The 18121-nt window shown below is 44.3% G+C and overlaps 1 protein-coding gene across 17 annotated transcripts in view; it reads left to right on the forward strand.

Annotated features, from left to right (window-relative positions):
* Positions 1 to 18121, forward strand: part of RGS6 (regulator of G protein signaling 6) — a 556931-nt gene that overhangs the window by 463005 nt on the left and 75805 nt on the right. For all 17 annotated transcript variants that reach the window (XR_013386480.1, XM_077909858.1, XM_077909852.1 and 14 more), the window contains 6 exons: positions 4754 to 4818; positions 8275 to 8351; positions 10751 to 10832; positions 12552 to 12626; positions 14487 to 14585; positions 15694 to 15755. Coding sequence is in view for 16 of the 17 variants with exons in the window: in XM_077909858.1 (XP_077765984.1) it covers positions 4754 to 4818; positions 8275 to 8351; positions 10751 to 10832; positions 12552 to 12626; positions 14487 to 14585; positions 15694 to 15755 (460 nt within the window). In the remaining variant the exon portion in view is untranslated. The remainder of the gene's footprint in view (positions 1 to 4753; positions 4819 to 8274; positions 8352 to 10750; positions 10833 to 12551; positions 12627 to 14486; positions 14586 to 15693; positions 15756 to 18121) is intronic.

Genomic DNA, 18121 nt, shown 5'->3' on the forward strand with positions numbered 1-18121 from the left:
AATCCACAGTGGCTCTCCTTGGGACTGGGGCACTTGGTGAGACACACAGCTTCTCCCGAGGTACTTTGGAGGATTGCTTGCACAGGAAGGCAGAGGCAGCTGAAGAGTATGGAGGGAGGTGTGCAGCTGGGTAGTGTTCAGGGAAGCCTGTCCAGGAGACCTTGAGAAAAGTTAGGTTGGCTTACTCCCAACACCAGCAGGTGGGAGCGATGCCAAGGATGGGGTGTGGATGACTCATGGCTTGTAAGGCGACAGTTGTTGTTTTCAGGTCTGAAGGACGGCCATCGTGCAGGGGTCTCTGCAGCTATCTGTAGGTACCACAGTGGGTCCCCCTGGAACTGGGCTGTGCTCTAAATGATGTGATAAGTGGATAAGCAAAGCTTCCAACTCAAAATCAGAGCTACATTTGGCTATTCACAAAACAAGTTCTTCTGGGGCTGAGGTACTGCTCACAAAAGCCAAACTGGAAATTTGAGTAATTGTAGCTCAGATCCATGCAGCAGCCCTTGTGCCCTTGTGAATATAAAACCCAATATTCTTACAGGCCGTGAAGAGTGGGGGAGGATGACAGGACCAGATAACTAGACCCTAGTAAGAGGAAGATATCTAGTTGAATATGCTTCAGTTATTGGAGTTATTGGGCACTGCGTACACCAGGGCATTAGTTCCTTTTCTCTACATGGCTTCTCCACGTATGATTTTAGTTGTGCAGCCTGAACAAGGATAGAAATAACTATTTATATCAGACTCTCATTAAAACAAAATTATTTTGGCAAGTCGGATGGAGAAGTCAAGGTATGAGATGCAAAGGTACTCACCAGCATTTACAAAGCAATTTAGTCAGAAAATCAAAGTATTTACCAAGAGAGAATTTAGGACAGCAGCTCCAGGGTCAACTGGCTACACTAGCTGTGTGATCTTGGCAAGTTATTTAACCTCTCTGTGCCTCAGAAACTTCATGTGAAAATTAGAATAATAATAGTACTCATTTCCTAGTGTTATTTTGTTAAAATGAAATGCAATGCCTATTACGTTTGCTGTGTGACCCATGGTAAGGACTCAATAGAAACCATGGTGATGGTTAGTATTACTACTACTAAAGTAATATTTGACAGTATTAGTTTTGTGATGACCCTCTTGCCATTAGTTTTGTGATGACCCTTTGTGAAAGCAAAGCTTAGAACACAAAATAGCGCCACCTTCGGCTCGGGGTGTGATCCTGGAGACCTGGGATCGAGTCCCACGTCGGGCTCCCTGCATGGAGCCTGCTTCTCCCTCTGCCTGTGTCTCTGCTTCTCTCTGTGTGTCTCTCATGAGTAAATAAATAAAATCTTTTTTTAAAAAAAGAACTCAGAATAGGTATGATTTGGATTGATGAAAAACCAAAAACTTTCATTCCACAAACCTTTACTGATCACCCACTCTGTCAGTTGCTATGGCACAGATTTGAATAAATCACAGTCTTATCATGTAAGCATTCCAGGCTGGGGGAGGAATCATGGTGGGAAGGAAGAGAGTGAGGAGGAGTCTGATCTGAGTATTCAGAGGTTTCATGTTGATGAAGAATGACTGAGAAAGTTGAATTGTTTGGGAGGGGCAGTTTATCAAAAAGCCTTTGGAGTCGGGAAGAGACATTTAGAATGGATGTAGCAGCCTTAGGGAGTCTCAACAATGGGGAATGACCTGAAAACATTCCCTCATCTGTAAAATGAGGATAATCATAGGGTTATTATGAGGATTGAGTAAGTGAACATTTGGAAAGTCTCTAGAATAGCACCTGACATTCAATGAGCTTCATGTAGGTGGTAGGGGCTGTTATGGTGATATTCCAACATGTAAAACACTACTTGGCACATAAGAGGCACTCAGTAAATGTTTAAATGGGTGAATGAATGAATAAATGAATGAGTATATAGGGCAGCAAATGTCATTATGGGAAAAGCTCTGAACTAGACATCAGTTCTAATTCCACCTCTGCCACTAACCAGCCTATAGGTAAATCACTTCACCTCTCTGGGCCTTTGGTTTTCCCATCTGGCCATAAGGGACCTGTGCTTGATGGTTACCAAGGTTACTTCCAATGCTAAAATCCTTTTGTACCAAAAAGCAATTCAAGGGTATGAGAAGCACAGAGACATACATGTTAAGGCAAAGTTTAAAAAGGGAGTCTGTTCTTTAAGTACATTGAAATAGGAGGAGGTCAATATTTTCTTATTGTTTAGTTGCACATGTAGTATATGAATCTGTTCACTTCAAAAATTTTTAATGTTTTCTATTTTTATCATGGTGAGATGTGATGAGCTTGAAATGGCAGTGGGTCATCCAAATGAGATGCCAGGAGGTAGGATTGCCAGGTGTGAGGGCAAGGAGACAAAGGCTTTCCAATGAGAAATTAAATATCTGAGAAAAACCAACATCTGAGCTTAAAGCGAGTCTCCCAGATGCCCTGTGATAGGACTGGCTGTCATTACCAGTGGCCATTTGATTGGTTAGGCATTAGAGCAAGCATGGTTGAAGGCACCATAGTAGTACAGACAAGCCCCAAGTTCTATACCAAGGAAATTTTGATTTAACAGCTACAACCTACCTACCTAGTTGTGGTGAAGAGACTCCTTAACATATGGCGTTAGCCCCAGGGGAAGCAAGCTGAAAGCATGTGACCAAGTAGCTCAAAGTCATCAGGAAGGGTACCAGCTTTGCATTCCATGCATGGTATTTTACTTTACAACCTAGCTGGCCCATTTTGACCCAGATGAGTTAGATATTTCTCAGGATGATTCTGCTTAAATGAAGTCCATAGCCCAGCCTGGGTTAGACTTTCTTGAGTCTTACATTTATCCAGTACAAAATACTGTTTGGAACAGCATTATCAAAGCAGCTTTCACCTCCACTGAGCTGCTCTGCTCCTGGGTCCACAAGGCCAGTGTGGTAGGGATGGTGACAGGCTCCTCTTTAGTAGCCCCCAATTCCACAGGCTGCCTAAATGGCAGTCCAAGAGAGTGAAGGAGGTAATTTGTAATAGAGCAGATGCCCCTTCATCAGACATTATGGAGAATTATGGCTGCCTCGTTCTTTGGAAAAGCTGGTAAGTGGAGGGTTACGAAAAAGAGATACATTTCTACTATAATCACTTCATATCAACCAAAGCTAAACAAAGAAACAATCTTTTGACAGGTTTATGAGATGGACCAAAGACTCTCATCGATTATGGGCCCCAGTAATTTGAGTTTCTTTCTTAACTAAAGCACACTCAAAATAAACCACCCAGTTTTGCCATCTTTAAAGTGCATCAGGAATTTAAAACCACTTTTGAAGCAACCTGTATGTTTACCCATTTCAGATTTTTAGTATTTTTCCTCATTTTTTTCAGTTATTTCACCTCCACCAAACTCATGAGCATTTGTCTTAGCCAACTCTTCTTTATCAAGTTGTTGCAAACCATTCACCTGGGTCTTCATAGAAACAGCAATCTCTTTTCACATCAGTTTCATCAGTGATATATGATATATAGTGAACATACAGTGTTAAAATAATAGGTGTGCCTGATAGAGACAGATTTGAGAACAAACACAACTGACTCTCATCCACATATAACTCAACTGGCATGAGCGGAAGCATAAGCATGTCAGAGGAGGCTGCCAGCCATGAGGTGCAAGCATATTGTAAGCTGCCATGAGCACATTTTTCAGACCACATGGAGGAGGTTGGTTGATCCAGCAAGGATTTGACCAGATCTCCTAGTATAACTAACTTGTCAAAACACAGGTCAGCCACACGTCCTCTCTGACCCTCTCTCCTGGTCATCCCATTGGTCAATCATATTGTCTACTTGGCACTGGAGAAGGAAGGAGATATTGAAGAAGGAGACATAGGGAGAGGAAGAGGAAGTGGTGAAGTCAGGTTTCAGGAAGAATCCTCTGGCAACTGAGGGCCAAGAACTCTTCCTTAGCTTGGGAAGAGAGACCCAAACTGTCCACCCTTTCCACTGTTCATTCACTCCACCTGGCAGTCCAACACTGATGCTAGGTATAGGGATTCAAGCTGAGTAGGACACAGCTTCTGCCCTTGAAGAGCCCTCGGCCCAGAGCCAGGGACAGTCTAGTAAACCCGTAATTATGGTGCACTGGAATTAAGTTCCATCGGTGAGAATTGGTAGATGCCATCTGGAACACAGAGCTAGGTCTTCCAAGATTAGTAGAAGGTTACCAGAGAGAGGAAAAGAAGAGGGAAGTGGAAAGACCTTTCATGCAGAGAACACACAGGTGGAAGAGTGGAACTGAAAGGGGTTTGGTAGCCTCATATGCCCAAGTGAGGCAGGGAAGGAAGAGATTGACAAGGTAAGCAACTGGATCTTAAAGAACCAAGCATGCCACCATAAGGAGCCCAACCACTCTTCTGAGGTCACTGAAGAAGCAATGCAGAGAGTGTAGGCAGGAAGGTAACATGACCATATTTGTAAAAGGTGACCCTGGTGGGGGTTGCTTGGAGTGAAACAGAGTGAGGAGGGTGAAAGGGATCAGTCAAGACTTGGAAGATGGAGTCCTCATCTGATCCTGATCTGCTGGAAGATTCCTGGACATTAGGTGTCATGGCTTCCACATGGAAGCATATCCTGCACGGATCAGGGCTGGGCACACAGGGAACGCTGGCTGGATGGCTGGGTGAATGAGTGGATGGACAGATGGTTGGATGGATTTGTGATGCCACCACACTGCTAGTTTTGCACATGTTGTAATTTCTCCTCTTCCGTCAGCCATCTATCTCTGTAAGAGGACAATGCAGAATAAAGCAAGGCTGGAGCTGGCAGATTATGAAGCAGTAAGTATGGTTGTATTTCAGCTTTGGTGTGGGTGGAGAATAAAACCCTATCTGCTGCTCTGTTTCTGCTTCTATTTTTCCTTTTTTCTTTCCCTAGTCCCTTTCAGGCAGTGGAAAGGAGGTCCCTTTTATTTCCCCTCCTTTGTTCTCACCTCTTCTTACCATCCAATAAAATTGCATCTTTATTTAAAGAGCTCTCAAAACTCAGCAATAAGAAAACAAACAGCTCAAAAATGAGCAATGAACCTGAAAAGACATTTCACCAAAGAGGGCAATAAGGATGACAAATAAACACATTAAGAGATGTTCAACATCATTAGCCGTTAGGGAAATAAAGATTAAGTCCATGGTAAGATATCACTTTACAGACCCATGAGAGTAGCTAAAATAAAAAGTCTTGGGAATGCCAAGTGGGAATGCAAAATGGCACAGCCACTCTGGAAAAATGGTTTGGCAGTTTCTTACAAAGTTAAACGTACACTTCCCATATACCCAAGCTGTCCGGCTCCTAGGTAGTATATACCCCAGAGAAGTCAGAACTTCTGTTCACACAAAAACCTGGGTAGAGCAGCTCTGTTTGTGATAAGCAAAAGCTGAAAACAACCCAAATGTGCTTTAAGAGGTGAATGGTGAAATAAACATTGCTATGTCCATTCAGTGGACTCCTCCTCTGTGGTGAAAAGGAGTGAATTATTGATCCACATGACCGCTTGGATAAGTATTTAAGACATTACATTGAATGAAAGAAGCCAGTCTCAAAAGATTACAAACTGCATGATGCCATTTATGTGACATTCTCTTAAATACAAAATGGTCATGAGGGAAAACAGGTGACTGGTTTCTGGGAGTTACAGGTGAGGGTAAGATGTGGCTACAAAGAGACAGCACAGGGAGTTTTCTGGGGGTGATAGAACTATTCTGTATCCTGACAGTGGTGGTGGTTCCAGGAATCTAATCTATACACGTGTTAAAATGCATAGAGCTGTATGCAAAAAGGAAAAATAAAGGAGCCGTATGAGAATTTTTAGAACTTACTATATGATAATTTTTAATTGGATCTTTAAACCCAACTCCCCTGTTCTTGGCCATAGAATCTAAGGACCAAATTCAATCCAGAAGATAAGATCCATATCAGATGAAGTATATGCATTCCCAGTTTTCCTCCTGCACCACCTTCTTTCACAAAATGTGATTCCTGCAAAACTTGGAGGTCCTGCCACCCTCATACCCATTCCCATTTAGCAGGGCCAAGGCACGGAGGACTCAAAGACTCAGATAATTTTTTAAATATTTCAAATTTATGATTGCAGAATCTTTCCCCCAAACCAAACTTTATATGGATCACAGAGAATCTGGGAAATTGGCCAGATTTTCATGTACCCTCCAGAAGGCATGGAAGCTGCTGAGCCATAAAATAAATGACTAAAGCGCTGGCAGCTAGGGGGAGAGCAGCCCTGGGGACAGTGATGAGTACTTCCTTGATAATCCAGCATTAATAGGACTTCCATCCGGATCCTTCCTTCCAAACGTCCCTCTTGTGCTGCCTCAGTTTTCCTTCCATATTAAGTGTGAGGCCCACTGCATCAGACTGTCACTGCTAGGTACCTGTGCCTGAGCCAATGGGGAAATAGTCCCTCCAGGACTATTGACCTAGGGCCCCAGGACCTGGCCACAGTGTGCTTATCAATGGGAGCCATTAAACATAAATATGTGGGAACATTATGATCTTCCCAAGCAAATCCTAGCAAGGCTGTTCTGTGGATCTGAGCATCCTGGGCACCCAGTTCCTGTCCCCATCAGCCCTCATGTGCCAGCCATCACCTCTCTTTCAGAATCTTCTATCCTACTTTTGTGCACACAGTGTGAAGTGCTACATCCCTCCCCTAACACGACCTACAGAAAGACCCAGCCTGCAGAAGTGTGGGTCCCCTCCACCCTGTGTCTCTCTTCCCCACATTTTCCATGTTTTAGAAAAGGTCCTAAATAGAAAAAGAAGCATCGGCTCCTGATATATTTCCATTTTCTCTTCTGTTGCCATATAATGTTCTGCTTTAACATTTGTAAAGAATATGGCATTAAGATGTTCTTTCAGGTTGAAGTTATGCCTAAAAGGGGGTTAGAAAATTTTAAAAGTATTTTGTTTTCAAAATTCAGTAATTTTATTAATTTTTTCTGACCATACATTCTCTTTGTAAAATCAAAACTTCAAACAGCAAAGAAAGGAGATGAAAGAACCTGCAACTCTTCTCCCCTAACCTTTCTTCTGTACATACATTTTTTTCCTTGACATAAAAACTTAAATCATACCCTGAACATTATTCTGTAAGCCACATTTTCCCCAATCATGTGCTGTAAGTATATTGAAAATCTTTCCATGTCAGTAATAATAATCTAGATTATTGGTTTTGATGACTGCCTAGTATTCCATGGTATGACTGTTCATAATTTATATAACTCCTCCCTAATTGACTGATGTATAGGCATTGCCTAGAGCAGCGGAAGAATCAAAAGAACAGGGTTTTTTGAGGTACTTGTACACTGAGCCTCGGTAATAACTGAGTTTAGGTGTGTTGATCTTCAACTGAAGCTCCTTTTATATTAACAATCCACTAATGAGGGTAATCAATTAGTGTTGGCATGAGCTCTATGAAAATACATAGCATAATATGGGCTCTGTCCTTGCATTCCATCAGAATTAGGTGGGTCATTAGGGGACCTGTCAAACACCACCACCCACCCCTCACTGTCCTATTGTGCCACCTGGTAAGCCTACAGACTTAGAGAAAAGGCTTCTCCCCTCTTCCTCTAAAGGCAACCCTACATGTCTTTCTTTCTTTCTTTCTTTCTTTCTTTCTTTCTTTCTTTCTTTCTTTCTTTCTTTCTTTCTTTCTGTTTTTGGGTTTTCCTTTCATGAACATTACAAATATAGACACTCCTTTTTCTCTTGCTTTTGAATCCAAACTTTCAAAGGCATGAATGCCAGGTCATCAGCGTTTTCCTTTCCTGCCACCTTCCCAGGCCCCTGCTTGCTGGAAAAGGAGTCATGGAAATCCATACTTGCTTTTGCTCTCAGAAATGTCCAATAGCCTGCAAAGAGCCCCCCCATCCCTTCCCCAAATCCTGCATAAGTAGCCACAAACCCTTCTCCCTATCTTTAGCAGTCTTGATGACAAGCAATATATGAGTGGTGTTATAAAATACACAAGAGAAGAGGAATCAGGTGAACCACAGAGACTTTGGATTTAATGGGTGTGTAAATGAATATTAATAGTTCTACTCTGTACAGCAGGGTCTGGTGCAAAATCGCATTGGGTTCACAGCCAGTGGATTTAAAGTGGGGTGCTGCTGTTCTGTTGGGAATAACCAAAATAGATGACTGCCTTGTAATAAGCATAGGTGTCGATGTGCAAACTTACAAAGATTAATGCCCTCTCGTTGATTTTCATTTCTCATTAGGAAAACTTAGCAAGACTCCAGAGGGCCTTTGCAAGGAAGTGGGAATTCATCTTTATGCAAGCAGAAGCACAAGTGAAGTAGGTGAACTTAACAGAGACCCTGGAAAAGAGAAAAGACTCTCTGGAATGTGGAGGTGGTGTGAGAGTGGTATTGCCAAGGCGGGGTTTCCTTCCACGGCCGGCCAACTATGGTCAATGCTGTCATCTTGCATGAGAGCAGCAGAGTAGAAATCAAGGCCTAGATGGATAAGTTTCATCTTTGTCATCAATGGCACTCTGAAATAACTTCAAAAGCAGGTGTTCTAGCAGCCAATGGGCTTGCTCTGCAATGTAGAAATCTGGTTAGAAGATGTTCCTATTTCCTAAAGAGGTTGCCAATGATCCTTCTGTGCTCAAGAGCTGAAAAACATCAGCCCCCTTTACCTGTAGGTCTGGAGGTTTTGTCTTCATAGGAAAACATTTTGGAGCTTTAGGGAGCCAACTCTTCTCCCCTTCCCCCCAGAGAAGGGGTTCAGAACCAATCAAAATAAGGTGCAGAAGTCAGATGTTGGAAGCCAGTGTGTTTAAGATTATTACTGATAAAAGGCAGGTTATAGGGTGCGACTTTGGATCTGTGACCACCGTTCTTTACCTGGAATTCAACTCGCCCATGCTGAGCAGAGCCGGATATCTGCAGAGCCCCCCACCCCAGGGTAGAGTTGAGCCCTGTAAGTTCACTGCATGCAGAGGACAGGCAACCTGAGGACAGGCTGACCCAGGGCCCAGAAAGGACCCACCCTAGCTTTCTCGATTTCTTCTTTCAGATCAACCAACAGGATTCAGGCCCTCTTTCTCCCCCCAGAGTACAGGAGATGAAAGTCTAGCTGGAGTGTTTGCCCCACACTTTTCCTTCCCAGGGAGTGTAGTGGAAATTTCTCCCTCTCTAAGGTAATATGAGAAGTGGCCAATAACTGTCCGCCTGCCCACAAGCGAGGTTGTCAACCAGCCCCTTTCAATTCTAGGCAATGAGCTTGCTCAGGTTGGGTTCTCTCTTGCCCCTTCCAGCAATGATCTCTGATTTAGCTGGAGGTGTTAACGGAAGAAATAGGACAGAGGAGGGGATGAGAAAGGGATGCTGAGCTAGGCAAAGGTGAGCATTTTTTCTCTGGGCACCGCTTGTCCCTGAGCAGCATCTTCAAAGGACTCCCTCTGCACTCTGGGCAGTGTTACAGCCCACCACCCAGGGCTGGGTCTCAGGCCGTGTGGGTGAGCCTCCATCACAGGTGTGGTTGTAGTTGGAAATTACCCGAGGACTTTAGGTCCAGTGTCCTATTGCTCTTCCCCTCCCTCTGCAGTGTCTGCCTTTCCCCTCTGCCCATGACTCCACACCCCTGCAGACCACCCTGCGGCTACCGGCAGCCCAGGAGGGAGGAGGGCACTGGGCACTGGACACTGAGCTGAGCTGGAGAAGCCGTGGCCCCTAAGGAAAGAGAAAGTGGGAGGTGGTGGGGGAGGAGAAGACAGTTGAGCCTGTGTACTCAAAAGCCACTGCGAAGCAAAGAGGAGAGCTAATTTGCACTTTCAGGATCACACAGCAGTGCATGTTTAAAAAGGAGGGGAAATTGTCACTTTGTACATATATGGTATTTCTCGATTAACTTTTTTGATTAACTCTGAGATTACATTATAATTGTGGGCCATTGAAGTACACAGTAATTATCACAAAAATCACAGGGTGATTATGGTTTATTTCAGGCCAGTAAACTAAAGTGCTCCCAAGAGAGCCAAGAACCAGAAGTTACACAACAATTAATCTGTTACTTTTTACTTAGAGAGGTAATATGAAGTAATACAGGCTTGAAAAAAAAAAAAAAAAGAAAGAAAAAAAAAACAAAACCTCTTATCTATGTTACTGACCAGAACATAAAGAATTTGTCTTTGTCACCTGTAATTTCCCTCTTGCAATTTGTGCCTCCCCCAGCTGAGGCCAGTGATATTTGCCTTCTGGATCTTGTCACATGCTAGGGATATTACTCTGCTTTAGAAAGCCAAGTGCTTTAAGTGACTTTTAAAACATGGGACATTTCTATTGACTGTCTCTAAAGCAAACTTTCAAATTTGACGATGAAACACTGCAAAGCCTATGGTTATATTCTTTCCTATAATATGAATGCAGTATCCACTTTGATGGGGGGGGGGGGGCATGTCCATTGATAATTCAGCTCTGAATAATCTAAATCCTAATCATTCAAATGGACAGTTGGGTTCTGGTTCTCTCCTTGGGCCCAGCATGTTCATCCCACGTCTGTGATGATTTGTGGTCCAGCCTAGAACAAGTACTCTTCCCACGGGCTGATTTCTCGAAGTTTCCTTTGAGGGAATGGTCTGCCACATTTTACGGCTCTGCAGAGACCAGAGACCACACAGATGCCAAGAGCCCTGTGTGCACTAAGCTCCTAGAAACGAGAGCCTCTGATTTCCTTTCTTTGCTCTTTCAGGATAGATCGAAAAAAGGACAAGACAGAAAGGAAAATTTTGGATAGTCAAGAACGGGCCTTTTGGGATGTGCACAGGCCAGTGGTGAGAAAACTCTGCTTGGTTCTCTATGATTCTGTCTTGTTTTTTGTTTTCTTTCCCTCCTTCTTCACTCAAAAGAAAAGACTATCTTTAGCCACCAGGTGTCTCATTCTTAAAAGTAAAGTGAATTGCTAAACTTGGTGAAATTGGTTTTGCCATTCAGTCAATTTAATCTCGGTAGGTAGTGCAGAATGTATGACAGTTGCAGCTTTTAAAAATTATTCATCCATGAAAATATGGACTTGGAAAAGGAGAACCGTGGGAATTCCCCCTTAGGACCTCTGGGCCCCAGAAGTTTATAGCCCCAAATTAGGCAGTTTCTGTTTGTTTGTTTTTTTTCCATACATTTGGGTGTTCCCAAATTGGGTACATAAATATTTACAATTGTTAAACCTTCTTGTTGGACTGTCCCCTTTATTATGATATAGTGCCCTTCTTCACCTCTTATTTGTCTTTGGTTTTAAGTCTGGTTGTCCGATACAAGAATGGCTACTCTGGCTTTCTTTTGACATCCATTTGCATGATGGATGTTTCTCCATCCCCCCACTTTCAATAAGCAGTTTCCATTTCTACTGTCATTCAACTCTAAATCTTAGAATAATTCTTCTTCAAATGCAGCCCATTGTAGTATTCACGGTAGTTACCTTCTGCAAAGGAGCCGTGCATGCTGAATTAGTGAATGCTGAGCCATTATCCTGGGAGAAATCCAGGGTTAGGTTCCTGCCAGCTCCTCGATGCCATCTTGTCTTCAAGTGATCAATACATAACCATGTCGAAAGCCTGTTTCTGTTTAAAGACATCTTAGTCAATGTGTGTTGATTCATGAGTACTGAACTCACAGCCACCAGCACTATAGCTCATGCCTGAAGGGGGCTTACCTGACACACCTTGTTCTCTGACAGGCACCGCACGGCCTTCTTGCAAGCAGGTACACTAGACGACACCACACTATGCTTGGGGGCCATGTTAAATAGCAAAATCACCAACCAGAAGCACAGAAACGTGGAAAAGTTGGTCCTAAATAGACTGTGAAAAGGACACTGGTTTACATTAAGAGATGAAACAAGAAGCCTCTCTTGGAACGGGCACGTGGGGGCATTCACAATTTCTGCTGTTTGCACCTGTCCATGAATGATCACAAATGTACCACAAATATGGATTTGGGGGTTATAAATAGAATTTAGCTCATAGGTCAGTTCACAAATACAAAATCCCATGCATAATGAGGTTCGACTGTATTTCGAATTTCCTATGATTAAAACAACTCTCGCATTTTCTTCATAAAATGGAACTAAAATGAGGAAACTATGCCAGTCCTTCCTAAAAGCTGGTCAAAAGAAAAACCCAAAAGCAATTCCCCATCGTGCTATTGGATTGCGGATAGATGGTCAATTAATGTCTAGTAAACAAAGGCTGTGGCTAAATCTATCTGGCCACTCTGAATAAGAAGTTTGCTCTTATAAACTGCACATTCTATCCTCTACATGTCACCCCCTACATAATGGGACGTAGGCTTTTATATTTCATATGGGAACTCTGTGCAGAAACACATAATGAAGACGAAACATCTTGGTAAAAGGCATTGTAAATGGCCAAGTAGAGATAATCATGTATGGTCTGTAACGGGAAAGACAAAGACTGGGTCTGATGATGTTATTTGAGTCACACTGAAAGGTGTGATTTTCACTTAGTAATTTATATGATGATTCTCTTTTTCCTCAGCCAGGCTGTGTGAACACAACAGAAATGGACATCAGAAAATGCCGGCGTCTGAAGAACCCACAAAAGGTTAAAAAGGTTCGCTGGTTTAGCTGAATTAAAAATTCTTGACGCAAATAGCCCTTCTGTTTCTGGTACTGTTCAAACAGTCATTTGCTATTTGTTAATTCTACCCCGTTTTGTCCTTTGAAACCATTTCATTCATTCATTCTACAAATATTTGTGGAGTGGCTGGTGTGTACTTGGCACCGTTCTTGCTGCTGAAATAAGGTGGTGAGAGTCGTCACAAAGCCTACAGTCTGGTAGGGGGGTGGGGAGAGGTGAACCCCCAGGCAGAAGTGTCAGGAGGGCTGCGTCAGGGAAATGTTGAATGGCACCAGGAGGGGGGTTGGGGGTACCCCACACTGGGGGCTTTCTAAGGGCTTCCAAAGCAGGCTCAAGTGTGCTGAAGCGTGCAGGTTAAGTAGCAGTTGGCTCTGGAGAGGAAAAGAAACTAAAGGAACAAAAATTATCAAAGTCCCACAGGTGAAGGTGAGCTTTATACTTTGAAAGTCCTTTATAGGGATCCCTGGGTGGTGCAGTGGTTTGGCGCCTGCCTTTGGCCCAGGGCACGATCCTGGAGACCCGGGATCAAATCCCACGTCGGGCTCCCGGTGCATGGAGCCTGCTTCTCCCTCTGCCTGTGTCTCTGCCTCTCTCTCTCTCTGTGACTATCATAAATAAATAAATAAAGAAAGAAAGAAAGAAAGTCCTTTATATAGCTAGATCATCCAAATTCAAATCACCATCACACCCAACTGTGAATGGGCCAGTGATCATTTGTGTTTCACTGTCCTTGAAGGGACAGTGGCCATGGTATACTCAAGGGTGCCACACTCAGCCCACCTCACCATTGACATATCCCAACTTCACAACAGCACCAGGGACCATATTGTAGAAAAACATGTCTCTCCCCCATAATACGAATTTCAAAAGGTTAGAGATGTAACCCCCAGACATTCCTATTTCTTGTAATAACCAATGCTCTCCTTTTGTCAAACACACACACACACACACGATATGATATGTATATCAACTTTTGAATCTATTTACATATTCTATTCTTTGGATAGTCATGCCCTTGTATGTATTAGACTTTATGATGTTCATCTTAAAACATCCTCATTTAATCTTTAAGGGCCCCCTAATTCTAATATTCCAGAATTTCATGGAGCTCACATCTACTCTATCTGAGCCCTTCCTGATTTTACAGATTTCAGCTATACATTGCATAGCCTTTGGGGTTTCATTTCATTCCCAAAGCAAAGATTGTCCTTTATCTGTCTCTAGCACAAGGACCAGCTTAATAAGCAGCCATAGCATGCAGAGAAACTGAGGCCAGAGACCTGTTTGGCTGAAAAGGAAAGAATCTGAAACCCTGCCATCTCAGATTTGTACCAGATGAGCATGTCATCTGCTGGGGAACAGAAAATCTAGAGAGGATCTTTTGTGTAACTCTCAACAGTTGTTCTTGAAACTTCTTGTGCCTTAGAATCACCTGGGCCCTTTGATAAAAGTGCAGGTTCCCAAACCCCACCCACAATGACTCCGATTCAGTAGGTGTGGGGTGGGGCTCAGCAATGTGCTTCTTTACCAAGTACCCCCAGATCATTCCTTGCACATGGTCTATGGACCATATGTGGAGACACACTGATATTCAAGAGACTGTTGCAGCCTAGTGAAAGGAAAGCTCTTCTCACAGTGCTCGCCCAAAGATGGGACAGGCTGCCTCGAGAGGAAGAGCTCCCTTCACTGTAGAAATTTGCTTGGAGGCTGATCACTTACTGTCAGGATGTCACAGAAGGGATAGGAAGCATCAAATGAGCTCTTGCATTGCCTACCCTGAGGCGCCCTGCAATTCTGAGGGTGCGTGATTCTGTGTTCTTGCTTCTTCTCTAGTCTGTGTATGGCGTGACTGAAGAATCCCAGTCGCAAAGCCCCGTGCACATACCCAGTCAACCAATCAGGAAAACTACAAAAGAGGACATCCGGAAACAGGTGAATGAATTGACTACTGCACTCCCAGGAGGAGACGTGGCCAGTTTGAAAACCCTTTGAATGTTCACCTCTGAAGGCTGAGTGAGCTTTGAGTTCCTGGAAACCACAGTGGAACCCAGCTGTGGATGACTTGAACCTCTGAGTGCTGTGTGTGAACAACCCATGGAAGCTTGAGAGGAAAAATGCTCTACCAAGCTCCCCCCAGCAGTTATTAGAGAAGCACGTAACAGAGTTGCCCCAATGCCTCGGGGTGACTGCTATAGTCAGGGTTCCCACAGAATAATATGGGGGCTGAAGGGGGAAGGGGCGGACTGGTGTCACAGGGTCCTTAACATAGTAATGCACTGACAGAGTAAGCCAGCTCAGAACCACCGACTTTATTGCTATGATTCAAAAGGCAAGTTTACAAATAAAGCCATCCTCACTCTCAGAACCACTTCAGCATCACTTGGTTCAGTGTTGTCTTCCTTCATGATGAGAAGCTAACTGGTCAACCCAGGTCAGCAGACAATGGCTAATTACATTACTCCTTTCTAGAGTTCACTGGCAATCAAGTAACTTTAGGATCTTTACATTATGTTTTACTGGCTTCTGGCAGTGGTGGTGGGGGGTCCTGAGGTGCCTGCCCTTGACAAGTTTATTTTGGGTGGGGAAGAGGAAACAGATGTAGGCAAAGAAGCTATTTGATGATCTAGTCAAGTATACCAAGCACATGGTGGGTGTGATGTAGGTGTGAAGGGTGCACAGAGGGAACTCACTAGAAATTAGTCCACCCAGATATTTACAGTGCCTGTAAGTGTTGCTAAGCTTTGTAGGATATACACCACTGCCTCTAAGTTTGCAATCACTTTTGGGAGTCAAGACTTAGGCTACCACCCAGTACAGAAGAATATTGACATAGGCTAAATCGTAGAGTATGATTCCTGAGTGTGGTGGAAATTTCCAAAAGAGCAAATGATCATTGGAATACAAAGCTGGAGGGTTGGCAAAGGCTGGCCAGAGATGCTGCTGTTTGGATATTTTTGGAAATACAAGGTTTGGGTTCATGGGGTGAAGGGTGAAAAAAAAAAAAGTTTGGTCTTAACACCTCTGTTCTATCTTTCCCCAGATAACATTTTTGAATGCACAGATTGACAGACATTGTTTAAAAATGTCCAAAGTGGCTGAAAGGTATGTTTCTCCTCAATAATATTACTACTTTCTTCTAATTTAACAAAAGAGAAGTGTGACGGGGTCGTGGCTAACAAGTATGCACCACGTCAAGAGGCAGACTGTAGTCATTTCTTAAACTGATGAGTAAAAAAAACCGCAGGCCCTTGTGCGAGTACAGCTAAGACAGCAGACCTCCCTTGAGTGATGTCAAGAAATGTTTTGTTGCTGAAGCTTTTCAGGGGTGACCACGGGACCCTGTCAATCTAGGAAGAATGTCCTTAAAAGCTACATAATGCATTTTTGCCTTCAGCCTCTTGATTAATTCAAATAGAATTGCTCCCTTTTCAGCTATAAAATGCCCAGGTTCACTTTATAGGGGGAAGATATTATGTGTGCCCCTTTGAGGTGCTGGCCACGCAAACAGGAGGGGGCTGGGCCATCAGGAGGCGTTCCACCTCCACACACCATCAACCACAGAACTGCATCAAATCAACTGTAAAGAAAATATTTGGCACCTCCAGCCTGGCTTCCTCAGGAGCATTTGTGCTACAATCTGCACCGGTAGCTGGTTCCACTCCCACTCCGTTAACTCATGGGAAACTCAATTTTGTCAACTAAATGGTCTGTTTTTAAAATTCTCAGTGAAGAGGAGAGACCACCTGGGGAATCTGTTATGGAATAAATCTGATCGGACAGTCCCAAACTGAACGTTTGTTCAGCCATATGCTACTGTTGAAGCGATGACCAGTATCCGAGGGATCAAGGGCTTATGCTGGGTCTTAGCATTTCCTGGATATCAGAGTAAAGTGGATCCTTTAAACCCAGCTCACACAGAGGGCTGGCTGTGTGTTCAACCTGTGAGCCTTTCTCTGCTGGCCCCAGGTTGATCTGTATGTTCTTTCTAGATAAATAACAACAAATCGAGGCTAAGAAAATTCTACTCCCAAACCCAAACCCCTCAGTGAACATCCTGTGTTCAGGGGGCCAAGGGCAGCCCTGGATTTGCACTGGCATCTCTGATGGCATCTCATATCTACTCTGGGACTTAATGATAGTGTCACTATTGATATTCTGGGCAATCTTGTGCATTTTAGGATAGTTAGCAACATCCCCGACTTCTTCCAGCTAGATGCCAAAACCCACATCACAACTGTGACAACCAAAAAAAGTCTTCAGACATCATCAAACGTTCCCAGGGCAGGGCCAGAGGGGAGGCAGCATCAAGTCACCGAGATTCCCAGTAAGAGTTACCGAGATTCCCATTTTCCCTAACACAAGTACTTTGGCAGGTGGCCACTGACTGGAGCTCAGTTTGACTTCGACACAGATTGCTGTGGAGTCAGGGCTGCAGCTGACTCTGCAAGTCACAGAGCACCCCCTCTGCCCCCCTCTACTGTCATGATGCGGGGCTTCCCAAGTACCAGGCTCTAAAGTTGCTTTTCCCATCTCACTGTGGTTGCCTTTGTTCCAGAGAGTGCCCTTGAGTGAGGTAGCAGGATGACCTTGACTGCATTGGTGCTAGAGCCTGCAAGGGACTCTGCGCTTCTTTCTCTGTGGAAGAGCGACAGGAACGATTATTCTTGTGTGCTGGGGGGATCAGTGCTAGTAATGCCTGGCCTTCAAAGGGCACATATGAGTTTGCAGTCCTAAGAGAGCAATGTGGGGGCGGCTAGAGGGAGCATCTTCCCTTGGGTCAAGTCACGCAGGTCCAGTGGTTTTGAGCAGGACAGTCCAGGCAAGGAGGGGTTCAGAATGGGTTTCTCAAACCCTAGCTCTGGGGATTTGGATTCAGTGACTCCAGGTAGATCCAGAGGAGCCTGCATTTTGAATAATCTGCAAGAGGACTGACCAGGTCTTTGAGAATTTGGGGGAATTTGGAGGGAATTTGCCACTGCCTGGCCCTCACTGACCTGAGAGCTCACAGGCGAAGAGGCATCCAACTTTGTCTGATCTCTGGGGGATATGGGGAAAGAGCCTGAACCGAGCAGCCTGAGGGAAGCCCACTGACTCCAGGCAGGTGTGCTGAGGCCTGAGGCCGGCCAGGGAGACAGTCCAGGTGGGGCGGGGAGCCTGGCAGGGCCTACTGTTTGTTTGTTTACTGCTGTCAGGAAGGGCCCCACCTGATAGCATCTCATTATGCCTGAGAGGCTGCTCCCCTGGCACTGGAGAGATTATTCCAAGGAGCCACTCCGCACTCCTAGCTCCGAGCTTCAGGAGTCTCCTCCCAGCAGAGACTAGATTTTATTCCCAGCAGCAATAACTGGCAACTTTTCAATGTGACACAAGGGTTTTTCATTAGAACCACAAGGAAACTCCCAGATAGAGAGGAGGAGGGAGAGGAGCCGGGTGTGAGCAGGAGATAAAGCAGCCTGGAGCCTTGGCCT

The sequence above is a fragment of the Canis aureus genome, chromosome 9 (genome assembly GCF_053574225.1).
Source record: "Canis aureus isolate CA01 chromosome 9, VMU_Caureus_v.1.0, whole genome shotgun sequence".
NCBI lineage: Eukaryota > Metazoa > Chordata > Mammalia > Carnivora > Canidae > Canis > Canis aureus.